Source organism: Arachis ipaensis, chromosome B6, assembly GCF_059453495.1.
Source record: "Arachis ipaensis isolate K30076 ecotype BB chromosome B6, ASM5945349v1, whole genome shotgun sequence".
NCBI lineage: Eukaryota > Viridiplantae > Streptophyta > Magnoliopsida > Fabales > Fabaceae > Arachis > Arachis ipaensis.
The window spans coordinates 14467503-14495384 of record NC_142441.1 but is presented as its reverse complement, the minus strand read 5'-3'; the positions used below and the strand labels follow the sequence as shown (position 1 = coordinate 14495384).

The 27882-nt window shown below is 30.0% G+C and overlaps 2 protein-coding genes across 2 annotated transcripts; one reads left to right on the top strand and one right to left on the bottom strand.

The window, feature by feature from the left end:
* Positions 1-19235: 19235 nt before the first annotated feature.
* Positions 19236-20377, bottom strand: LOC107646496 (Cyclin family protein). Its single transcript, XM_016350678.3, has 2 exons — positions 19920-20377; positions 19236-19471 (listed from the first exon to the last, which is right to left on the bottom strand). Exons 1-2 carry the CDS (start codon positions 20318-20320, stop codon positions 19264-19266), a joined length of 609 nt encoding a protein of 202 aa, XP_016206164.1. The 5' UTR covers positions 20321-20377; the 3' UTR covers positions 19236-19263.
* Positions 20378-22451: 2074 nt separating this feature from the next.
* On the top strand, positions 22452-26328 carry LOC107646497 (putative UDP-glucuronate:xylan alpha-glucuronosyltransferase 4). Its single transcript, XM_021104044.2, has 2 exons — positions 22452-23265; positions 25311-26328. Exons 1-2 carry the CDS (start codon positions 22452-22454, stop codon positions 26282-26284), a joined length of 1788 nt encoding a protein of 595 aa, XP_020959703.1. The 3' UTR covers positions 26285-26328.
* Positions 26329-27882: the final 1554 nt, after the last annotated feature.

Sequence of the window (27882 nt, the reverse complement as noted above, 5' to 3'; positions counted from 1 at the left end):
AAAAATCTCTTTATAACTATCATCGTTGATACAAAAAAAAAATATAAGTCTTTATAAAATAAAATAAAATATATATATATGATAAATAATATATATGTAATTCCAAATTTATTAATCATAGACTATGGACAAATATCTAAAAAAACTTACAGATCAACATATAATTTTTAAATATTTTTAAATTTTTTCTAAAGTTGTCTAGACTTATCAACATTTAAGTTGTCTATGTATCATTTTTCGAAATATTATGATTTCACAGTTATAATATAATATTAGTTATATATATATATATATATATATATATATATATATATATATATATGAAAAATGTGACTCATTCAGTGTTTAACCATTTATTATCGATTAATATTATTATAACAAGGATACATGTGACTTTATGAAAATGATATAGCCTAGACTTTGGTTATCTGAGAACTTATTAAGTGATTGGAGTAGCTCCACGTCACAAATAAACGAATACTAGCAATAGGGATGATAAAAAAAAAACTAGTTGAAATGGGTATTTGTCGAAATTACCCATGATTTAGGGCTAGATGGGACCCATGAAATCTCATACGTGGGGACCCGTCCACGCGAATAAATAGACAGGGATGGAGACATAGGTACCTGTTAAATTCATGCGAATATAAAATTACTAATTTATTCTAATTTATATATACATAAATCCATTTCTTGAATTTAGTAACCCTAGTTTCTGTTACCAATTCGATCCTTCTTCTTTTTTCTAGACTCATTCTCATCTTCGATTTCACGTCTCTCTCTCTCTCTCTCTCTCTCTCTCTCTCTCTCTCTCTCTCTCTCTCTCTCTCAAGCCCATCACTATGTCACACGGTCTCTTCCAAAAAAATTATGCCACTACAACAAAACAGAATTTTTGTGACGGTTTTTTAACTATTTGTTGAGGGTTTTAATTGTCGCTAAGTTTTTTCGTGACAGTTAAAAAAGTATCATGGATTTGAGCGTCGCCAGGTGACATAGTGACGGTTTTGGACCACTATTGGTAAGAAGCGTCGCTAAATTGGTTGTGACGATTTTTAAAACATAAAATTGTCATTAATTTGTAACACTTGTCAAGGTGGTTTTTATGTTGTATTTCACGATGATTTAAAATTGTCATTAAATTACAAAATTTACTCACTAATATGCATATGATGTCTGCCTGTCCTATGTCTAATGAGTCTCATCTGTCGGTTATCAAGCCAACCCGACAAATCCGGCTGTTAAACCCTGGACTGTCCCCCGTCGCGCATCCCCATGAGTCTATGCATAACTTTTTCTCTTCTCATTCATAATTCATTTATATATATAAAATTGCTCAATGAGGGTTAACCTTCCCGGGAATTTATAAGTGCCCGATCACCTCTTACAACGTAGGGTCAATAGAGTATCGAGTCTCAACCTAGAACACGTGGTGGCAAGCCATGGCACTTTACTGAAGGAAACTCGTATATCAGATAATCATTTCACATTCATTCATTACTTACTCATCATATAATTTCACTTTTATACATAACGCATCATAACCCGAAGCAAGTGGGGCGAAACCACAAAACCCTTGCGTCTACCCGGAGAGCCTCTATACTAACTAACCTGGAGCAAGTGGGGCAAAACAACAACCCTTACGTCTATCCAAGAGGTACGTTCTCATATGCCTAGGAGGAACAAATGAGAGGATCCTAACCTCCCACCATCTCGCTGGGGGCGATTTTACAATACCTGGAGGAACAAGGAAGGGGATCCTCACCTTCCACCATCTCCTGGGGTTGCACTTTCGAAAAAGAGTACTCAGATGTAACATTTATTTCTTTCTTTAGCCAGTTTAATAATTCAAGTAGTATATATATATATTCACCCTACATCCTCATACCTAAATCATCACTTAACAAACTTTCTTCATCTCTAAGTTCCCATATATACCTAGCTTCATCTCATTACTAGGCTTACTAACAACATCTAGGGTCAAAATAATGAAAATAGAAGCTTAGAGGATCCAAAATTAAGCTTTAAAACACAAAACTCATTTGTTGAAAATAGGAGTCACGCGTACGCGTGGGCGTGTATTTTGGCCCATTTCTCGTACGCAACCCCCTTTACGTGCATGCATGCGTATCAAACATAAACGCATAGTCGCATAAAGGAGATTCGCGTACGCAAAAATCCCAGGTCATGCGTACACGTGGGCGTACGTTTTATCAAAAATTTTGGCTAAGTCTAAAATCTGCAGAATTTCAATTTTGAATCCTAAACTTTCGACGCACATAACTTTTTAGTTTTAAATCATTTTCCTTCCGTTCTTCGAACGGTGTAAACTTCACGGATCCAGTTTTCTTATGAAATAAGTTTGAAACCATTTGGGGTTCTGAAAGCTGAGTTATGACTCATTGAAGTTCGTCCAAAAATCAATATTTTATAAAAAAAAATTTAAACCTCAATTTCATCAAGACCAATCTCAAACCAAACTTCTATACCAACATTCCACTCAACAATACACCAAAGCACACTAACACAGCACCAAATTCCTCATTACACAATTTCAACCTAAATTCCTCATTTTGCATCAACAACATTATCATCCACTTACTCAATATATATATAACCATATCATCCTCTCATTCTTTACCACTCCTTAATCAACATACTATTACCAACACAAACAATATTCTCCCAACACATATTCAATTCACATCACAATCATCATCAAGGGTGCTAAGCATTGAATATTTTCATACATTCCAACCTATCCTATGGTCATCTAGCATAAGTTTTCACAGAACATTATATATTAAATACGTGAAACTTAAACCATACCTTGGCTGATTTTCACGTATAACCCAAGACACCACTAAGGCACCAAACACAGCTCCAAAGGTCCAAAATCTCCTAGGCAATGACTTCCAAACTCCACCAAACCTCCAATGTATTAAATCAAGCTCCAATTTACATATAAATCAACCTAATTCACATTTTCACACACACACGCACGCATGCACGCACGCACATGCAAAACTTAATATCCAAATCATAAAAATCAATGAGTTAGCTAGAGTTTTAGAATTCTCACCTTACTCAAACACCAATGAAGCAAGATTAAGTGTTTCTCTCAAGCTAATTCAAACCTAAACGCCGAAATTTAACAATTTTCAATACCTTTGTTCATAAATTTTAAAACTGAAGGTGAATAAATTGAGGAAAAAAATGTAGCTTTCTTACCTCACAATATTTCGAGCTTTGTAGAGCTCGACACCGCGGACGCGTGGCCACAAATGGTGTAGCAATCAGAGTTCCGAATCAAAAGTTACGTGGATTTGAATCTATGCTAAGGGTTTGGAACCTTGGAAATGTTCTTCCCCTCTTCCTTTGTGCATCTACGTTTCTTGTATGTGGGAGAGAGAATGAGCTGAAGCCCACTTTATTTAATGAGTCGGTTGGAGTCACGGGTCCGGTTTGAATTCGGTTCGATCCGTTCAGCTCAATCTTAAGCCGATTTTTTTGAAATTTGTGACAAAATTCTTGTTTTAATTAGCTCTATTCAATTAAACTATAAAATTTGCATTTTTAATTTTTTTATTAAAAATTATTTTGTTGATTAATTATTCGCTAATTTTGCGGGGTTTACAAGAGTTGATGAATTCCTTATTAACTAATAATTAATTCTACAAGTATTTAAGTCATACTCAATATCTATTCAACTAACACCCTAAGGTACTAGGTGTCCGGAATCAAAGTATAATAAATATATTGTTAATTACTATGACAGTCGCAGGTCAAAGGAAATTCTATAACCATGTTTATCTTGAGAATATCCTATGACAAATATACGGTAATTATAGCCATTAGAAATTCTCAGAGTGAGTCAGTTCAATGGTCATATTTCTATATGTACTGTCGATATATATAATTTAATAAATATGATCTATTAATCTTCTTCCAATGAAGGCCATTATATACATGTTGATCTATCCAAATTATTAATGTACTTACAATTCGCACGTAAATCGTCACAAAATCTTGAGGGTCAGCCTCCAACACGTAAATCGTCACAGACTCTTGAGGTTTATGTTTGAACATAAATCGTCCCAGATTGTTGTGTTTTAAGAGTAAAAAGCGTAAATAATCACAGGGCGGGACGATTTATATTCAATTTGGGAAGCTCATTACCCTGGGACAATTTATGAGCAATTTTTTAAAAGACTTCCAAGCATAAATCGTCCTAGAGTGTAACGTTTAACATATAATCTAAAATACATAACCCTGAGACGATTTATATATTAATAGTAATATGGGATTTGTGTTTTAAAAATTGATTTAAGAGAATCAGGTAATTTTGGGGATTCTTTATTTTATTTAAGTAAAAAAGTTTAAAAAATATTTTGTACATCATATTATAGAATAGTATGATTATTTATCTTTTAATAATGGCAATTATTACTAAATAAAATAGTATAAAAAATAAAAAATTATATTTACCAATTTAGGTGATAATAATTTATTTTCTAATAAAATAAATTATTGAATAATAAAAATTATTATTGTTTCTCTTCACACAAAATACTCTAGAATAGTGTTCTAGTGATGTTACCAAGAAATATTAACTAATCCAATAGCTTTTGTAATTACATAAATCTATAAATTTTGAAGCTTGGAATTATATCATAAAATGTGAAATTTTAATCGGTAAAATGTTGATTATATTGCTTTGATTTCAAGAATGAATATAATACTAACAAATAAAATTGTCCTAGATAAATTTTAATAAAGACAAATCTTTATAAGTATTGCTATCAATGAGTAATTGTTCTGCTATAAAGACAAATTTTAATATACTTTTTTTTCTATGGTATTTTCTGACTCGACAGATTAGGACTAATCCACTGCGTATTGGAGCTCTATTTAAGAGTCTGCTGCTAATTAATGGGTTACTACTGCACACAAGGCAGAATTTAAATCTCTAATACTTACTTAAACGGACGAATGAAATAACCACTCAACTAACTCAAATTAGTTGAAAAAACATTGAATAACTTTTGATGTTTTTAACATTGAATAACTTTATAAAATATTTATAGTGGTAATTTTTATGTATATTTTTTATTTAATTTTTAATAAAAATTTTATATATTTTTATGTATTATCCCGTGTACATCATAGGAACATACATTAGCTTATACAAAAAATACGCTACTAAATTAGTTATTCTATATTTATATATAAATACGTATATAATTTAACTTATTTTTAATGTGTATTTTATATCTCAATATATATAATAAAAATATAAAAGTAAATTGGTGTACACATTTTTTAAAAATATTTTCATCATATATTTATAAAAATTTATTTTTTAACTTCAAAAATTAAATCTATGACTTTTTAATTTTAGTATAACATACTTATCTACAAATTTTAAATTTTTTATTATCATCATTATCATCATCATCATCATCATCTATAACAATCTATAACAATATGTAAAAGAAATATAAAAAATTTGATATTCAATTTTTTTTATCTTAATCCTATCAATAAAGAATAATTGATATAACTACCATTTAAAAATGTATAATTATCAGTTAAGTTTTCTTTATTCATTTACTTTTTCATCCATATTGTTATCTTCTTTATTTTTTGTCTCCACACAAATTACAAAAAATGACATTACCCATGATTGAGCATGCTAAAAGAATTATAAGTTATCATAAAAAATTCTATTTTTATGGAAATTATGAAAAAAGTGATTACAACATTTTAACAATTTGTGGGTGATAAAAAAATTATTTACGCTGAATTAAGTTACATAAAAATGGTGAAAAAGAGACATAGTATATATTTTTTTGCAATCATATGATTTATAATTTTATATAGATAAAAGAAATGAAGTGATTTTTAGAGAGAAAAATATATATTTTGGTGAATCTGTGGCTAAAAATAAATTATTTTATTATTCATGAATTTTAGAAAGAATGAAAATAAAAAAAAATGTTAGTCTTAGTTTATATAATTTAGTATTCTGTGAGTACTCTCTGATTTATAATTTAGTCTCACTTTTAGTAACAAATACAAATAAAAATCATTACATGCATACTTATATTTTGTTGCTTTATTTGTTAAAATTATAATGCTATCATTATTATTTGTCCATTTAACCAACTATAAAAATATGAATAATTTTTATTTTTCTAAAATTTTAGAAAAATATAGATACAATGACTTTTTGAGTTACATGGCCTAAAATTAAAAGATGATTTTTTAAATAAATATTGACTGATAAAAATTTTATATTCTTATGAATTATTTTTATAAATTTTTAAAAAATAAAAATCATTAATACCCATCAAGATAATTCTATCTCTTTATCAACATAAATTAGTAAATATATAAAAAAATATTTTTTAAATTAAAATTTAAATTAAATTTTATTTTAATTTTTTATAAATATTTAAATAAAAAATAATCTTAACAAAAGTATTTTACAATTATAGAAAAATATAATTCTTTTTTAACTAATAGAAAATAAAGTGGTTGAACAAGTCGTGCAGCCGCTAGTCCGATTCTATTCTCTTCATGCAAGATGTACTAGTTGTGATTTCAAAGTGTGTTTTTGTGTCATAATAATCATAATAAATATATTAGGTTTTTGAAGTTTGTCTCATTTGCTATTATAGCCTAAAGTTTAATTATTTAATTAAAGTTTTTACTCATCACTATTTTATTATCTCCAAATTTTTATAGAAAAGTTTTAGAGATTAGCACTTTTATTAAAATTTAGTCAACATTTAATTATTAAAAAATGTGTAATTTCATATTATTAGATATAATCTCACACTATTAAAAATATTAATAATAACTAATTAATGACTATAAATCACAAAATATATTAGCTGTTAGCATTACTCTTTTTTATATTGTTGTTGGTATGTTCTTTGTTACATGTTATTTACTATGCAAGAAATGTCATCTTCTATAACTTCCTTACTCCTACAATTCATTTCAACGATATTACTCTTACCTAGTTTAAGATCTCCATATCCTATATTTAAGGAACTGAAATTTTAAGGAACTGAAATTTAAAGAAAGAAATTTGTGCTTAATCTATTTGCTTTTCACTTATAACAACCATATAATTGTTGGTAAATGCAAATGTTTTACTTAGAAAAAATTCCACCGATGATGATACTACGCAGCGGATCGCAGTCTATTTTACAGAAGCACTTGCTGATCGGATACTTAAGACATGGCCTTTAGACTCCCTCCTCTCACTGGAAGCTCTTCTATAATTTTTTTTATAAAGGTAGCATTTGTTCTGACAAATCAAGCTATGGTTGAGGCGATGTAAAGTGAAAAAATTATTTTAATGCTGTTGAACTCAGATTGCATTCTTTCACATTCTGAGTGCATGTTCCGAAGGTCTACCTTATTATTTGAAAATTACTAGCTAGTATTCATAAGAAGAAAGAGATTTTTTACCAAATAACTTATAGACTGATTGAAGAAGCTAAGAAGTTATATATTCCATTTCAGTTTAAACCTGTAGTCAACAAATTACAGAGTAAGATTTTGAAAAAGTTCGCGTGAAAACTGAGAAAGTACTACTTGTAACTTCTATGCTCCAATTGCATTAGCTTTTGGCATGAACGATAAAGTTGTGCAAAGAAAAAAAATTCTCGTTTGGCTAGAACCTCAAATACAATTCACAAGCAAAAAACATGATTTATGTTTCAAACTCTCCGTATTCTGTTTATATGGTTTTACATGGATAAAAAAAAATTTTAAAGACAAAAATATATATTTCAGTAAATCTTTGACTAAAATTAAATTATTTTATTATTTATGAATTTTAAAAGGAATGCATATAAAGAAAAAAAAATCTTGGTTTATATTCTTTAGTACTCTGAGTATTGTACTCTCTTGTTTGTAATTTGATTTCACTTTTAATAATAAATACAAATAAAAAATTCATTACATACATATTTATATTTCTTTTTAAATTATACTGTGAAATAATAAATTAAATTTTTTTATTTATGATATTATTTAAATGGTATATACCATTAATCATTTATTTTGTAATTATTTTTTTAAATAAATATTAATTTTACGATTTATTTTCATATATCATTTATGTAAAGATAAATTAAATTTGTCATATATAATATAAATTGATTAACATTTAGTACTAATTATTTATTACACTGTTTCTATTTTAATAAACCAATTCTTCATTCATAATATCTTTCATTTTATTAGGTCGTATTCTATTTTATATGAATCTTGATTTCACTGTTGTTGACTACAAATAAATTAACTATTTTTAGGTTTTATTTTAAATCTTAAGTTTATAATCTTAATTTTATTTTACTTTGTATTTTTTGTTTAATTTATTTTTAATCGAATTTTATTTGTTGGTTTATACTAAAGTTTTATTATTGTATTTTTTAAAATTTTTATATGCAATTGATTTGTATGATAGGATTATGGCGCTAATGTTTGAATCAATAATATTATGAGAAGAGAGAAATAGTTGAAATAAAATATCCAATATCAAAGTCAACATTGTAATTGCAATTAAAATTTTATTTTTTTTAATGTCTTTTTTTCTAAAAAAGAACCGTTAAAAATTGAAAAAATATAATTTAAATCTTGTTTGAATGAGTAACTAAGTTTATTATTTCAACTAAGAGTTTACCTCTACTCTTTTTTTTTAACCTATTTTTTTGTTCAAATGTAAGCAAACAATATTTATAAAGTAGAATCATGTAGATATATTTGCATTTATTTTTAAAAAATAATTATTGATTGATTTTGTGTAGGTTGTAAATCAAGACATTATAACATTTGATTATTTTACTAGAATTATTTTAAGATTTTTCTATCAATACTTAATTTGTTATTTTTAAAATTTAAAATAATGGTCGCACTAATATACAGATCAAAGTTGTACAGATATACAGATTTTTTTCATTTTATCCGTTGGTTGGAGGCTCTCATCATGGACCTTGTTTGGGCCGAAAAAAAAAAAAAAGATGGAACCTATCACTTGGTTCTTCACTTTGATAGTGTACTGACAGGGAACGAAATCCCTAGATTCAGTGCGGAGGACCGCCGTCCCTAACACTCACACTAATAAACTATTCTTACATGCACTGCACGGCTAATATAACTAATATAGTAATATTATTTTTATAATAATAATTAATGACTTAAATAACTAATTAATTATATAACCAAAAATTAAAAATTATATAATATTTAACAACAATAATATTTATTTATTAATTAACACTACGGCTAACTAATATATATATATATATATATATATATATATATATATATATATATATATATATATATATATATATATATATATATTTGATGGGGTAGCTGGTCAAGAACCCCAAAACAGCAAGCAAAAATTACAAGCCTCTAAGTCTAAAAGAATCATACATGCCAAAAGTTAAAACTGAAATAATATCAGGTGTAGGTGCATTAAAAATGTGGAGACCTATGGGAAGATCATGCCTTTTCTTGGCCATTTTATCTGCAACTGCATTGGCCTTTCTTAAGGTGTGATTCCAATCAATATTTTGCACGCGCCTGCTTAGGATCAGGATATCTTGTACAAGAGCTACACAAGGGTGGGAGTTTGGGCATCCTGTTTTAATAACCTGAAGAGCCATAAGAGAGTCAGACTCCACAATAATATTCTGTAAATCATTAGCAACTGCTATTTGGAGACCTTTAATAATTTTCCAAAGTTCAGCATGCATAATGGTACAGTTACCCAAATTACAGGAAAAGGCTTTTATAAACCGTCCCATGTGGTCTCTGAAGATCCCCCCGCAGGAGGCACTATCACATTGGGAGAAGTAGGACCCATCAACATTAATCTTGACATAGTGCTCCTGTGGTTGGTGCCAGCGAATGAGATTTTTTAAACTATTATGATTTCTCTTTGGAAGGTTAGTCTTCTTCATGGCTTTAATAATATCCCTTGTACGTGCTCTAATGTGGCTCGCAGCAACCCTTGGGTCAGTGGCCTTGCCTTCAAAGACCAATTTATTTCGCAACCACCAAAGAGAGGAGGCACCCACTCCAAAGTAGTAAGTCCACTCTGTTTTCCTATTGAGGTTTGAGGTGAGCCATTCTCTCATACTTCCGGTAAAAAAATTCCCAACCTCTCTCGCAAGAATTATAAGCTTCCAAACTTGCTTTGCAAAAGGACAATCGCGAAGAACATGGACAATGGATTCCTCACCCGACTGACATCGAGGACAGCTGGGGTTCAAAGTCATATGCCTCCTGAACCTTTGAGCATTTGTCAAAATGGCATCATTCGCACAAAGCCAAAGAAAGGTGCGAATTCTTTCTGGACCATTCCAGTTCCACGCAAGCTTGAAGATTTGGTTCGAGTGGTTCTGATTGGTGTGAAAGGATTGGTAAGCAGACTTCAGGTTGAACGCCCCATCCGAGGATAAAGCCCAAGCAATCTGATCCTCATTCTTCCAAGGTGATGGTGGAGCCATTGCTAAGACTCGTTGGACAACCTCATCCGGAGCCATTCCCTTAGCTTCCTATCATCCCAATGCCCTAAAATAGAGAGGAAATCATTTAGAGAATTAGGAGAATAATTGCTATCTCTTACCTGAGTAGCATGCTGGTCTATAGTAAAATATATATTAATTATTTTAAATAGGCTAAATATTTCTACACATTAACACATAACTAACGTAATTATAACAAAATTAACTCATTAATTACTCAAAATAGGTTAAATTTATTTAGGAAAAAATCTCACAATTAACCTTCATAATTATTAGTGATGTTTATTATATTTTATATTTATTATAGTCTATCAATATTTTTCTTTTATAATAATTTTTAATTTATATCTAATAAAATTAAATTATTTATAAAAATATAGCATATTTAATAAGTATAAAAATTTTTTGCCTTTTAATTTAGACATATTTATAAAATTATTTATATGCACTTAAATATATCATAAAACAGTGTTTAATTTCAAGTTCATTATCTTCATATCTTTTGTAAGGGGTGTAACTAACCGAATCGGTCCGAAATTTACTGCAAAATCATATCGAATTTTATAGCAGTTGATTCATAAATAGGAAAAGATCGCTCTCTGTCGATTTATTTGACTTAAACGGATTGGTTCGGTTCGGTTCACAATTGGCTCTTTGAAGACCGAACCGAGCCGAACCGAATTAGAAGTGTCATTCAAATTGTCTTAGTTTTCTTTTTTTGTTAGCAATTTTAAACTGTATTCCTTGGTATGTTTTACTGTCGGGTCAAGTTGAAATTGTACATCTCATCGGATGCCATATACTATTGTTATTTTAAGTTACTCAGGGTTTTAAACTTCATTTTATGGTGACTTAAGTTATGATTATTAGGCATAAAAACCCGAAGTAATCGACCGAACTGATCCACTATCGGTTTTGTTCGGTTCGTTGCCCATAACGCAGCAACCCAACCTGTTGCCATCACTTCAGGACCGTACAGGCCGGTTCAGTTGTTTTACGGTCCAAAATAATAATAAACCGACCCAATTACACCCTTACAACTAATATCCTTCTTCAATGACCAAACCTCAGATACAGTTATAGTCACCAATAACACCACGATTTCACTAATTTTGGAGTTTTCTCCCAAACGGTTCGGTTGAACCAATTTTAACCGATTCCTAGAGGTTTTCACATGCTTTGACGGACTTTGACCAGTTCTAACCGAATTTGACCGGTTCTAACCGACTTTGACCGGTTCTGTTCCTTACGCTGTTCCACGATTGCACCATACTAGTTGCGAGTCCGGTCCACCTTTTTTTGCAGTCGAACAGGCCGGTCCGGACCGATTCTTACAACTATGCCGATTCATTTAACCTTTCTTGCCTTCCACCAAAAGCCACGTCGTCTCTTTTCTCCCAGCACTCCTACTCTTCGGTCACATCATCCAACAACGAAGAAAGAAGGAAACGGAAGGTGCAGAAGCTACGGTGGGTTGTAGAACAAAAGGCGTGTTCCCGCATCCATCCAACAAGAAAGGGCTAATACAAAGAGCCTAGTCAGACTAACGTCAGAGCACATCAAAAACTATTTTCCCTCATTTGTGCTGCACCAAGGATCCAAAAAGAAATCTACTAAGTCTCAGGCACAAATCAAGCAATGAGGGAGAAATCAAAGTCAAATCCGGACAGTAGAAGATCTACGGTCCAAATCCAAACTTCAAGCCAAAGCAAAACTCCATGTGCTAGATTCAAGAAACTTGAAAAAAAAAGGATGAGAATCTATGGGTAACATGCATGCAATAGATTTGGATCTCTCTCTCCTCACTGACGAAGTCGCTGCGGCTCTGATGCAACACAACAACACAGTACAGGTTTTGAACTTGCTTCAACCTTGGAGGGTCCAGTCTTCTATAATAACGGTGAACGGCCGACAGTGGACTGCAAGATAGTAAGAATCAAAACCCAGGATTCACATCTCATCGCTGCCTCAGTTGTTTGAGTTCTTCTCCTTCATGGTTCTCATTTGTTATTTTTTTTCTCATTTTGGTCTGTCTGAGTCTCATCAAAATTCTCCAAACATGGTGAGGTTAGTCGGAAACTGCCAATGAGAGATAAAGGACAGTGACTTACACTTGAAGAAAATGTCGTCAGATGTTCCTGATTTTCTTTATACACCTTTCTGTTTTGTTTCATGCTCCTATGGAGATTCCCTTGCAAGTTGGGTTAGCTCTTGGCTGTTGAAAGCTACGACGAGTCCTAGTCAAATTCAAATTTGGTCAGAATCTGGATTAGTCCCAGATAGGATTTGGTAGATCCTATTCAAAACATTGGTGTATGTAATTCAGTGAAAAAGTTATTCAAATTTCATCAGCATTGTGACGGAGACTGAATGTATGCTACATTGCATTTAGTAGCTAAAGCAAGATACATCTAGGTGTAACTTATACTGCTGTATTCCATTTCTGTTTCTGTTGCTGAGACGACAAAAATAAAGTGTCTCTAAACCCAACACGAGACAAAATTAACAAAAATCTCCTAACTTCCTTTGAAAATGCAACAAGTAATATTCAGAAGAAACGGCTGCTGACTGCTAACATACAGCCCCCTCTTCTCTTAAGTACTGATAGCCATCAAAGTTTAATTTTAATACACTGACAATGTCAATATTTTTGTACAGTGGTTCAATTGCATTATTACATTTACATGACTATTCATACTATTAATGTAAAATGTAATTATTTCTCTTGACATATCGCTATATAATTAGATGCACATGAAAAATTATTAATGATAAAATACTATTTTATTCTTTTAGAATTAAATAAAAGGTATTTTCACTATTGTTAATATTAAATTTCAATTCATAATTGCTGACATAATCTTTGAACTTTAGTAATAATTTAATATTTTTTAAATTATTGCTTAACGGAATTTGTTAGTGCTTTAGGAATAAACTAAAATATATATCAATTTTTTAAAATTCAATCATCGAATATTGTTTTTGTATTTTGAAAAATAATTATCAAAGTGTTGTCATATTTTTAAAAATTAAAATTTAATATTTTCATAGGCATGTTTTTAAAATATGTTTCATGTGGCATTTTCATATTGCCTGTTTTCTGTATTAATTTTTTGACTAATCCTTTTCTAATTTTATTTGAATTTTATACAAGAGAAAAAAAAAGATTTTTACAGTTTCAGCTTGTATTTGCAATTAATTATATTCATAATAAGAGAATAACCTGAACTACTTTCAACATGCTGTTTCGTCTTTATTTTTTCCTAGTTCACTCCACTAGCTTTGCATGCATATTGTTTTTGACAGCCTCATATTTCCCCTGAAAGAGAACTTCTTTTCCGGTTTGAATAATGCTACAACTCTTACTCCCTAAACCCATTAACAGCCCATTGCCCATACACCCTTGGTCCAAACTCCTGTCTCCAATCCATATTGACTTGTTGTTACGGGGCCCACTTCCGAAGCCCATTACGAGCTTCCCTCACTCTGGCTAGCTGGTGCGGCTCCTACAACATCCAGCCTCGATAAGGAGTCTGACACCACTGCCAAGCTGCTCCCCATCAAGGATCATCATGCCATTTGTCACTACAACCTTCTCCAAAGGAAAATCTGTATACATTAAATCTGTATGCTATAATTTCCCTTAAAATAATAAATTATGTTACTTCTTTATTCATGTGTAAAATTATTTTTATTTTGGATTCTTTACATTTTTAAATTATAACTCTATTATGTTTATACTCTTGCATATGCTTGAGGATAATAACCTACTTCTTCTCAGTGATACAATGTATGTACTTATAAATAAATAAATTCAATTTTAAAAAGTGGTTCTTGATTATTTAATTGTATTTTATCTCTTTAATTTTTATTTAATTGTCTTTAATATTTTTCATTTATTTGTGAATTCTCTTAAAAAACTATTAATTTAGTATCTAAATTATTTTCAAATTACAATTATTATATTTTCGCACTCAATTCTATCCTATTTAAAAGAAATAACCCAATAAATATCTATTAATGATAACACTCAATTAGTTAGTGTAGTCAGTTAGTTAGTGTTCTAATCAGTTTTAGTGATATATTTTCTGTTAATAGATTTTGCTTTCTATTCTACCTTTGTAGTATAGTTTTATATATATATATATATATATATATATATATATATATATAGTACTGGGCAGTGTATTAGAGGACACATTACTTTTACTCTTCAGTAGTAAAAAAGTATCATTCATTTTTTTTCTTTAAGCCTTTTTCTCTGTTTATTCACAATTCTATTTTGTTACTTACCTTCAAGAAACCAGTGCTTTAGTATTCCTTCATGGTATCAAGAGCCTCGTTTTTATATACGATCCATGGCTTCTACTTCTGCTTATTCACATTACTTATTTACCTCATCTTCATCTTCATCTTTTAATTCAGCATTCATTCCACGATCCTTTGATCATCCTATAGGTGACAAGCACAATGAAAACAATCATATGATTTGGCAACAACAGGTTTTGACTATAATTTTTGGGCAAGTTCTTGAAGATCATTGACATCCTAATAGAATGCCCTCATAGTATGCTTCTGAAGATGATCATGCAGCTGGAATTCTTTCACTGGATGTCTGGATTACAAAAGATAGAGGTAAGAAGATTACAATATAATTTCTTGGCTTCTTGCTTTCATGGATGAAATCTTCAAGAACAAAATGATAGGTTGTATTTTTACCTCTGATATCTGGATTAGAATTGAGGATTATTTCTTTAAATCCATTCGATACAAAGTCAAGCAATTGAAATCCCAACTGAAGCTTACAAAGAAGCAAGGTCTTACTGTCGCAGATTATGTCTCAAAAATCAAGAGAATTGTTAATTCTTTAGCCTCTTTGAGATTTTCCCTAACTAGTGATGAACATCTTGATGCTCTCTTAGAAGGTCTCAATGAATATTACCAAAACCTAGTTATTACTGTTTCTACTAAATCAGAGTTTTATTCTTTCCAAGAGGTTGAAACTTCCATTTTGTCTCATGCTGATATGCTTGAAAAATTTTGTAAATCTAAATCTTTTCTTCCTCAAGCACATCTCACCCAATCTGCATTCCCTTCTTCATCTTCGGCTGAAAGAGGTATTGAGGATAGAAGGGGACATAGTAGAAAATTCTTTAGAGGTGGTCGTTCCTTCTTTCTTAACAATAATCACCACAATGTCAAGTTTGTGGCTGTTTAAGTCATATATATCACTTGGTATTATTTTCAGAGATTCAATTAAGAACAACCACTCCCTTCCCAGATCGCACGATTTTTACAATCTAGTGCCTCCTTCTCTTCTGCTTCATCTTTTTCGATTTCAGTAACTCCACCCCGCCATCACCCTCCTTTCATAATCCCTCTTTCTATATGGTCGTGCCATCCTCCGTCTCTTGTCCAGCATGGTTTCTTGATACTGGGACCTCCCATCACATCACTCTTCATCAGTCTAACTTGCTCTTGTGTTTTGAGTATTCGGATGCTCAACAAATTCATGTAGGTAATGGTTCAGGTTTGCATATTAAGCATATTGGTGATTCTTATTTGCATGCCCTTAATTCTAAGACATGGTTTAAATTGCAATTCCTAATTCATGCACCTGATATTACTAAGAATCTTGTGAGTGTCTCTAAATTTGCAAAAGATAATGTAGTATTTTTTTAGTTTCATGATGATTTTTATTTTGTGAAGTGCAAGCACACCAAGAAGATTCTTCTATAAGGTTTTAATATTGGAGGTCTCTACCAATTTTACAATGTTGTTGTTCCAAGACTTCCATCATCCTTTCTACCTGCTTTATTTTCTGTTTCTTCTTCCAATTTTCAATTGTGGCATAAGCGATTTGGACATGCCACAATTAACACTGTTAAATCTGTTCTTTACCAGTGTAATTTGTAATACCCCACCATACTTAATCGTATGCTTAAGTCATAAGACTGAGATAGTAAGGTATTACGACCTCTAAGAATAAAAATATATATAATAATAGAGAAAGAGATACTTAACTAGGAGCCTTGAAAAACGGGTAAAATAAAATCGCAAAATTCAAAAGCGCAACCCTCAGAAAACGTGGTTACTTGCGTGAGAAGAAAACTAAAGTTCAATAATATATATTTACAGATGATACGAGTAGAGGGCCAAGAACACAGCATAACTAGCTCCTGACTCAGCCTGCGAAGCCAAGGCTGGCCGGAGGACATATACGTACATATATATACATAATAATAACCCAAAAGAACATGTTCAAAACTCTAGTTCTCCATAAAACCTCTAAGAGGTACATAAACAAAGTATTCTTACATACAAGAGGAGAAACTATACATATATATACATCAAAATAACAAAAAGAGACCCCAAAGTAAACCACTTCGCCGCAGAACCTTCAGACGCCTACCGAGGAGCCGCTCAACCTGCATCTGAAAACAACAACACAGTATGGGGTGAGAACCGGAAGTTCTCAGCATGGTAAAGGTACCACGCATGTAATATATAAGGTCCTAAAACTTAATTTCTAAGCAGAAGCCATAAAAGGGGTAGGTGATCTAAGTATCCTAAACTTACTTACTTACTTTAAACTCTAGCATTAACACCAAACCAATCCACCTTTCCTCCGATCCCCATCATCCATGAATCAGCAGGGACAAACAAACAAATAGTTTCACGCACAAGTAGGAAACAGGTAGTACAAGTAGCAAATATAGCAGTTAGCAGGGTATATATTTAGTTAGGCAATCCCAAATAATACATAGCAGACAAAACAAACAAATGTACATGATGCATGCCTGCCCTATGGCTGTTGATATCAACTGTCGGTTACGTAGCCATCCCGACATGTTCTCAAGCTCAAAAATACATCATGGAAAAAATCCCCAAGCTAACATGAGGAAAGAATTCCCCAAGCTAACATGAGGAAAGAATGCCCCAAGCTCAATAATATCCATGGGATGAATCCCAGGCTGACATGGGAGAAACAACACCCCAAGCTTAATAGTAACCACGGGAAAAAAATCCCAACTGACATGGGGCAACGCCCCAAACTCAATATATTCAATAATTTCTCATAATTATCATTTTCATTCTCGATATTAATTCATGTCTCAATCTCGTCATTCTCCAATTCACTCAACTCATTCAACTCATTGATCCTACATTTTTATTATTCTTGACTAATTAATATCATCAAGTCTCGATTTTTCCTTTCCTTACTCTCTTCCTTCATCTTATCAAATCAAATACTATCTTCTCCAACTATTAGTTATCTTTCTTCATCTCTAAGTTACCACCGTTTAACTTTAAATGTGTTCTAGAGATAATTTACACATTTTTATTTACCTACGTTCATGCATACAGACAAATTTGGACATATAACTTTGTTTAGGTTAACAAATACATACATTTTAATTTTGAATATATATATATATATTCTAGCAAAATGTAATAATGTAAGAAAAAGGTTTTAGAATAGAAAAGAATAAGAGAGATTTTGAGAAGAATTAAAGGAGAAAGATAATTTTATTAAAAAATTTTTAAGAAGAAAATATACAATTACTAATTTTTTGTTTGTCAATTACATTTCTATTAAAATTAGTAGTATCAAAAAATATTTTAAATTTAATATTATCAAGAAAAAATAAAAAAATTATATAAGAACTAATTTGATTAATTTTTAAAATTTTAGGGATGAAAATGATTTAGGTCTAAACTTTCAAGAACTATTTTGATTATAAATAACTTTTTTACATGTCAAGTGACACGTCAACCAATCATCTTGTGACACGTGGCATTAACCTATCACGTCATCATATGCCACGTGGCACTTAACGTGACACATCATCATACAACTGACAGAAGGACTAACGTGACCAAGTCGTGTATCATTCGGAGATGATTTCGATTAATTTTATCTTTTGAGAACCAAAATGGAGATCGAGGTATCTTTCAAAAATAATTTTGGCTATTAACTCTAAAATCTTAATAGTATAAAAAGTTTAAAAATGAGAGAGAATTAAAGGATATAAAAATTAAACTAAATCTCAATAGATACGTTTTCCTACAAAATCGAAAAATTAGTGATTAAAAAATTATTATAATTAAATAATTAAATTTAAAAGCTATTTAAAAGATGATATTTTAAAAAATGAATAGCATTTTTTTAAAAAGTTTTATATTCTTATGAATTATTTTTATGAATTTAAAAAGAAAATAAAAATTAGTAATACCCATCAGGGTTATTCTACCTCTCCACCAACATAGATTTAGTAAATACTAAATATATAAAAATTTGTATTTTAAAATTTAAAATTTAAATTCACTTCTACTTTAATTTTTTTTAATATTTAAATAAAAAGATTTTAACAAAAATCTTTTACAATTATAAAAAGATATAATTTTTTTAAATAATAAAAAATTAGTTAAACAAGCACAATAATGATATGAAAGTAAACAATGATAATTTTGTAGTATAATTTATTTAATTTTATAAAAATTTAAGAGAATAAAATCCCAGTTGTATATTATCAATTTGGTTTTTATTCCAAATTTATATTAAAAGATATTTTAAAAAATATTAAGTGATATATTTATTCTTTATATATGAGTTAAGACTTAAAAGTAAAAAGTAATTAATTTTCATCTTTTTAATTGTAAAACCCTATACAAACAAAACATGATTAGAGTAAACTCTGTATTACTTTGCATTACTTCTTATTATTGGACGACGAATCTGATATTCTCCAATATTATCAACCTTATCTAGGTTCTCACAGTATTTGACGAACATTTCAGTTGTCACAAACAATCTAAATTCCAAACTAAACAGAAACTCTAGCTCCATCCTGTTCATCTCTTGGGTGCTAATTCCCCCTACTTGAGCATAGTAAGCATTGCTAAAATATCTGCAAATATTGCCAAAAATCAATCATCCTATATTTATATATGGTAAAAATTAATGTGCAGTCAACTTGACGTGAAGATGATAGTTAAGAACTATTAAATGATTTGAATTATTTGACTAAATTTTTATTTAACCGCTCTCAATTATTAATTTTACGTGAAATTGACTGTACCTAAGTTTTCACCTTTATATATATTTTATATTTAAATATATAGTATAGGAAACATTTCAAGTGCACCGAGAATACCGGTACTTCAGCTATTTTAACTGTTGATCTGAATTATAAAAAATATATATAATATATATTAATTGAAATCAACTGTTAAAACAATTGGTGCGCCGGTTCTCCCCGGTGCACTTGAAATATTTCCTATAGTATATAATTTTTTTTACACATATAACATGATTGTAATTGTATATGCAAGTTTGGATAAGTAACGGTACGGTACCGATCGTCGACGAATTTGACAGCAACAAGAAGGCTTGTAACGAGGAGGCGGTGAGCATTGAAGGAAGTTAGGTATCCACCATTTTTACTGAAATACCTGTCAATGTATATCTGCGCTATCACAAAACAAGAGGAACTGCACCGTGCATACTTTAAGATGCGCTCCATGTACCGTGTGATGCTCAACTTTGGTGCCTTCGATCCATGGAACACGGTGATATTATTTTCCTTCTTATTATTATTCCTCTTTGATGATATCATCATCACCAATTTGTCATTCTTCTTAATCGATCTCTCCCAAACAGAGGACAGAATAAGCAGAGCACGGGGCATCAAGGTGCCATTTTCTGATGATTCTTCAACTTGTAGTAGTGATTTGTATGTCTCTGATCTCGTAGGCATTATTATTAGTTATTATTGCATAGCTAGTGGTGCATATATATATATACAGACGAATGTTAGGGGTAGCAACTTTTGTGATTTGTAGCCTCAAATAGTTATCAATGATGATTTTAACGGTGTAAGATTGGTTTAAAATTTCATCTAATGACTCACTTTTCTTTGCTAGTTACATGCTAGCTAGAATTTAACAAAATTGCTGTGCCCCCTAAGTAATTTTATTAAATTTTGACCCGCATATAACTAGTAAAAAAAAAGTGAGTAATCTCAAATCGTTGAATTAAATCTCATATTATTAAAAACATCATTGATGACTACAAACTACAAAAGTTGTTGGCCTATAAAGAGAGAGAGAGAACGTATCAAATTTTGTTCTAAGGAAAAGTAGTGGTTTATTCTTGTCTTATTTTAGAGATATGACAGACAGGTAGAGGAACGAATATGCATATTTTGCCAAATGTGAAAGCAATTCCATCTGGTTGGGCCATCAAAGCTTTCATTTTCTTTCAAGTATCAATGAATTCTAATCTGTCTGGGTTATGTATTATTCGGGGTGTTGGCAGAAATTTCAAGTTGTCGAGGTGAGATGGTCAAATGTAAATTTGATTTATTTATTTATTGGATAAATTAACTACTAAAATAATACCATATAATTTATACTGCTAACAAAAATAATCTTCAAAAATTTCTAACAACAAATAAATTTTTAAATAATTAAAAAATACGACAAAAATAATCAATATATTATATTTTATAAGAAATTTTTTTTATATTTTGTAAATAACTTATCTATTTGATTCGAATTTTTATGTTAATATGTAAATAAATATTTAGAAAATGCATAAAAAAATATAAAATAAAATTTGATCTCTAGAATTTTTTTATTTTTTTAAATAATTGGTTATTTTCAATAAAAGATAAAAAAATTCACTTAACATAAAATTATCAAATTTTAAGGATGAAAGTATCTTTTTTAATAATATTTGCAAAAAATTTATCAAAATTTTAATTTTTGAATATTTTTAAAAAAATACATTTAATATCTAATTATTTTTGTCACATTTTTAAATATTTTAAAAATTTATTTGTTGTTTGCATCTTTTGAGATTATTTTTATGATTTTATCTGCATTATAAACTTTTGGATATTATTTTAATAATTTGCTCTTATTTATTTAAAACAATTTAATTATTTTGGTGATCATAATTCTTAAATTTATGGTTATTTAATTACTTTATTCGTTCTATAATTTTACTAAATTTACAACTAAATTTTTATTTTTTTTTCTTTTCAATTGGATCTCTATACTATTTTTAATTTTGCAATTATTAGTCTTTACTAATGTAAAAAATATTTGAATTAACGAAATATTTTTTTGTAAATTAAAAATTTCTACAATTAAAAATTTAATTAAATTGATAAGGATAACTTAACCTAAATTTATTTATTAGCAATAGTTTATAGAGTGCATTATCTTTAATTTGGACCTAATTTTATAGTGGTTGGAAGGTACTTTTCGAACCTATTGCTAATACATGCATTTTGAGTTAGTAGTAGATTAACATACATGAACTAATGTGATTATTAATATACCATTTTTTATTTAGCATATATATAGTATTATTAAATGTAATATTAATTAAGATAATAAATGTTTTAATTTTGTAACTAAATAATAGTCCTACGTTTGAGTCCTAAGAATGAAAAAACATTTTATATATAGTATTTGCATATATGAAAAATAATATTTTAAAAGAAAAATGAAAATTGGACATCAAATAATCTCTTATCTCTCTTTTAAATATAGTGTGTATATTAGTATATATATAATATAATACATACTTTTTGAAGTTAATACTAAAAATGACCTAGGGACATCAAAATATTTTAACTATTTAATAAAATTGATTTAACAACCATAATATTAAAAAATTACAAATTACACAAATCAAATCCTTAGTTTCATTTATTTTTTATTTTTTAACCTTAGCTTCTTTTCGTTTTCAAAGGTGCACCCAACTTGTCTTCATGCAAAACTGCCACTTAAAACTTGTTGACTTTATTATAAGCATTAAATATAAATATAAGTGCCACCTTAGAGTAGAGTCCTTTTGTAATTAATAGTTGAACAAAAATGATGACTCCTCCTAGGCACTCTCCTCATTCATCTTCTTTGAAGCAAAAACGTTTCCTAATTTGTCTTTTACTTATCTCCATACCGTCATTGATCATTGTAATAATAATTTCAGCGAAACACCAAAAACCGCCATTAGTTGGCACCGCCTTAAGCGATGATCATAATAATAATAATAATAATGTTCATGAGAAGAAGGGAACAAAACCAGCTTGGTTTGATGTCATAGCAAAAGGCATCAAAGAAGAGAAGATTAAGATAGGCCTAGTTAATATCCAAGACGACGAAGAACTAGTAGGTTCACTTCATCATCACCTTCATCCAAAAGTAGAGACTTTAACTGTGAATTTTGATCATGTGAATGAGAGTTTGAAATGGGAGGAATTGTATCCTGAGTGGATTGATGAAAATGAGAGATGGGGTAAGCCCAAGTGCCCGGAAATGGCAATGGCGGCGGCAAAAGATGATATGAATGTTGTGGTGGCCAGGGTTCCATCATGTGGGGTTAGGGATGTGTTTAGGTTGCAAGTGAATTTGGTGGTGGCGAATTTGGCGGTGGAGAATGGGTGGGTGAGTTGGGTGGAGTTTGATCATAGGGTTGTGTATGTTGTGTTTGTTGGGTCTTCTTCTTCTTGTGGTCCAATGGAAGAGATTTTCAGGTGTGATGATCTTTTGATGCATAATAATAATAATAATAATCATAATCAACAAGGTGGGTATTACTGGGTTTACAAGCCTGATTTGAGAAGCCTCAAGCACAAAACCCTTATGCCTATTGGTTCATGCCAGATTGCACCTGCTTATGCTGAACCAGGTATTAATTACATGAAAATATTTTCATGTGAATAATGTCCTAATTTTAGTTACTTAACTATATAACAATAATTGTGCAAAATGATCGATTTTTAAGTGTGTTTATTCAAAAACTTTGCCTTATACTCATTCTTATTATGGATGTTAGTGTATTCTGAATTGAATAAATGTAAGAGGTATAATTTTTCTTTTTTTGGAATTTATATGTTATTATAAATATTTTACGCACGTATATTTTGTTCTGTGATCATTTTTGCGTTATAATAATAAGATCATAACAATTATTTTAGGTGTACATTAAAATTAATTATCAATTTAAAATATATACTAAAATATAAAATATACATTAAAAATGAGTTAAACTATATATTTATTTATATACAAATATATTATTGTTAATTTTGATAGTTAATTTTAATCTATACCTAACATTTTTGCACTCTAATTAGTAATTACTGCTAAACATATTTTTTGTTTCTCTTCATCATTGAATGTTATTAAGTGATGACTTAAACTAAAGAGGCAACTTTTTTTAGTAAATATTAATTAATAATTTTTTAAAATTTTAAATTTTAAACATTAAAACTTAAATATTAAATTCTATATTTTAAATTTTAATTTTAAATTTTAAATTAAAAAAAGAGTTAAAAAATAATTTAACAATAAAAAAATTGACTAATATTAAATACTTAAAAATTAGTTTTTCTTTATTCTTTCTTAACTATTTATCAAATAGTAATTAGATGCCACTTTTAGATGTTCATAGTTCATACCTCTTTAATTAAATTTGTGCTAGGAATACATTAAATAATAAAAATACAAAAATATTATTTATATATTAAAATCAGTAATTATATATTTTAATTTATTTTTAATATATATTTTATTTTAATTACTAATTTTAATATACATTTAAGATGACCATAAAAAATATATTAACAGTAGATAAAATCCTAATAATTATGGAAGGTTAATCTTTGTGATAATCTCAATTTCCAAATCCGATCAGCGCACAACTTTCATGTTTCAACTACCTTAATTATGAGCTAATAAATATTACATATTAATATTTCATGTGCTAATGTATATTGATAAAATTTATAGAAGAGTGTTAGAAGACTAGTAAATTTTGTAATTTGTAGTCATTAATTAATTATTATTAATATTTTTAATAGTGTGAGATTACATTTAATAGTATAGAATTGTTTACTTTTCTTTTGCTGATTAAGTGCTAGCCAAATTTTAATAAAATTGTTGGCTTCCTAAACTTTTTCAAATTTATATATAATATTCATAATTGCATTAATAATTTAATATATTCATTTAATTAGGGATGCTATTATTTTAATTAAGCTAAACATTTCATCGGTGATTGTCTTGATGAATACTTGGCAATTTAAAATATCAATCAAAGAAAGAAATTTAAAGGTATAATTAAACTAGTACTTGTTTAGTAATTAACCTAGCTAGGGATAAAATCATAAAGTTAAAACAATAGATTGAAAAAAAAAATATTGGGGAAACTAATATTATTTTAACAATCCATCAACACTTTTTTCTCTCTACAATAACAACTTAAATCCTTCACCATGTCATATTTATTGTTTTAATGAATCCGCTAGGGAGCCAATAGAATATTTGTACAATGTGTATAATAGACTATTTATTTGGTCCAATATGAGTTAAAAAATGAACATTCATGATAAAATACTACTAATTTTTCAAACACAATACACCCATACTATCCAAAATAACCATCCGAGTACCAGGATAATAAACATCTGATATCCTACTGAATCAAACATTCCTAAATCTCATTGTACACATTGTACAGATATTTTATTAACGTCTTATATTTTCTCTATTTTAATTTATTCATTTTTTAAATTATTATTAGCTTAAAAAAATAAAAATATATGTCCAGTTAGGTTACGTAAAATTGATAGTTAAAAATCAGTAAAATATATTAAAATATTGAAAAAAATAGTTTGTTAAATGTTAATAAAATCTAAGATGGAAAATTGATGAGTTTCCTTTTAATTTCAGGTAAGGAAATATGGAGATGGAGGCCAGAGAAGAAGCAAAATTCCAGCACTACCCTCAGTCCCAATGCAAGAACAGCCTATGTTACCATTCTTCATTCTTCAGAGCTTTATGTATGTGGTGCAATTTCTCTTGCTCAGAGCATCATTCAAAACCCCGACAAAGATACCCACCGCCTCCACGAAACCAAAGACCTTGTCCTTCTCGCCGACGATTCCATCACCTCCGAATCCTTAACCGCTCTGAAAGCCGCCGGCTGGAACAAGATCAAGCGCATCCAACGCATCCGAAGCCCCTTCGCCAAGAAATCTTCATACAACGAGTGGAACTACAGCAAGCTTCGAATATGGGAACTCACAATGTACGAGAAAATCATCTTCCTAGATTCCGATGTTCTTGTTCTCAAGAGCATACATGGTTTCTTCTATTATCCGCAGTTATCCGCTGCACCCAACGAGAAAGCTATGTTTAATTCCGGGGTCATGGTGATTGAACCGTCACAGTGCATGTTCGAGAACATGTTGGACAAAATTCACAAGGTGAAATCTTATAACGGAGGTGACCAAGGTTTCTTAAATGAAGTCTTCACATGGTGGCATAGGACGCCATCAAAGCTAAACAAGCTTAAAACTTTTAGGTCTAATAATAGTGGGAACCATGATGATGACGATGAGATTCCGGAGGATTTGTACACCATACATTATTTAGGGTTGAAACCGTGGATGTGTTACCGGGACTATGATTGCAACTGGGACAAAGAAGAGTACCGCATGTTTGCTAGTGACTTGGCACACCAAAAATGGTGGCAGGTTTATGATGCCATGCCCAAAGAGTTGCAATCTTACTGTGGGCTTAGCAAGAAGATGGATCAAAGAATTGTAAAGTGGAGAAGGATAGCCATGAATGATAGTACTTTTGATGCCCATTCGAAGATTCAGGTTAAAGATCCTAGAAGGAACAATTATCCTGTGGCTTAGAATTCTAATTGAAGTATAGCAGTATACCTTCATGCTTAGCTTAATTCGACTGCTGTTTTATTGTATCATCAAATTAACTTAATTAGGGTTTGGAGTGAGAAATTGATAAGTGTATGCAAATGGATAGCATAGTTATCAAAATCAAATCGGTAACTATTGAGATAATGAATTATTAGTTTGATCGTCGGATAATTGGTTGAATCCATTAATTCAATCAATGATAATTAACTATTTATATATAGTCTTATTTTTTTATAATATATGAATCATTTTTATTTTATTTTAATAATTCATTAATTGATTTATACACTCATTATATTATTCAATATGTGTTGGAGAAAATTAATATTTACAGATGATATAATTATAAACAACAAAAATATTTTATGATTAATAAAAAAATATTTTTATTTGTTTTTAAGGCAAGTTACGTATATAAATTGTTTAAAAACTAAATTTATCATATTACAATTTTTTAATACAGCATACGAAATTGCAATTTTTTATATCTATAAAATCCGCTACAAGATGTAGTGGTTTCCAATTGAACATAATTCGCTATATGATGTAGCGGTTTACATGAAAACTTATGCTGGGAAGAAATCACTACAGGGTGTAACGATTTCTGAAGAAGTTATGCTGACTAAAAACTGCGAGTGGCTATAGCAGTTTCTGAAGAAGTATTGGTTTGCATAAACCATGGCACACAGTAGCGGTTTATGCATAAAAGAATTGTTTATAAATACCCAATATGAGGCGTTTGTCAAGAAATATAGTGTCATTTTCACAAATGGATAGTGAGGAGAGTTTTTTAACTCTAGTACATTGCTCTGGAAAAATTTAAAAAAACAAAAGATACGGTGTTAAGTTTACTAATAGAGAACCACTGAGTGTCTTTGTCCAATCATCAAATATGTTATCAGAGCTAAAAATTAAATCAGTATGTTGCAAAAGTTGGGGTGTATGGGACAAAGTGGGTAAAGAAATTATTTTACAATATCCCTATTGCCGTTGTGTCAATTGGTGTAAAGTATGAAACATTTGTGTAGGGTCCGATAAAGATATGCAGGTTTTGTTTCATTGTCGGCGAAGTTTTTCGGAAGTGAGAATACACGAGCTGTATGTCAAGTTAGAAGATGGTGTCGACAGTTCTGAGACATCAGCGCTAAATCCTCAGTCGACTATGTTGGGGGGGTGATTCTACCTCGATGCCTGTAGTTGCGCCTGCTTGTCTGTTGGCTGATCCTCCATCTGTTGCAGTTGGGATAGTTAGGTTACCCCCATTTGATTTCTGATATTGCAGGTGAGGGTGAACCGGATCAAGTTGAAAATGCGATGCGAGAGGATGATTCAGACGAAGAGTGTGTTGACATTGTTGGGGATAGTGATAAGGATATCTGGAGCAATCCACCTACACATTAGGGGCCATCAAGTTCTAGCACACAACAACGTCCTCCATATTTTTCAACTTTAAACTTGGAAGCCATTGGCTAACAACTGGACATAGATCCTATCTTTGGGGGTCAAGGATTGCAGGAGGGAACTTTTGCTACGGAATTTCAATTGGCCAATCCTTCTAAAATAAGGAGGAAGCTATG

What these genes read in the sequence shown, in the direction of transcription:
- LOC107646497 (XM_021104044.2), top strand. Translation starts at nt 22,452, where the DNA reads ATGATGACTCCTCCTAGGCACTCTCCTCATTCATCTTCTTTGAAGCAA. An exon ending in ACCTGCTTATGCTGAACCAG is followed by an intron (nt 23,266 to 25,310) that starts GTATTAATTACA and finishes TTTTAATTTCAG; the next exon opens with GTAAGGAAATATGGAGATGG.
- LOC107646496 (XM_016350678.3), bottom strand. Translation starts at nt 20,320, where the DNA reads ATGCCTACGAGATCAGAGACATACAAATCACTACTACAAGTTGAAGAA. An exon ending in GTCAAATTCGTCGACGATCG is followed by an intron (nt 19,472 to 19,919) that starts GTACCGTACCGT and finishes CAATATTTGCAG; the next exon opens with ATATTTTAGCAATGCTTACT.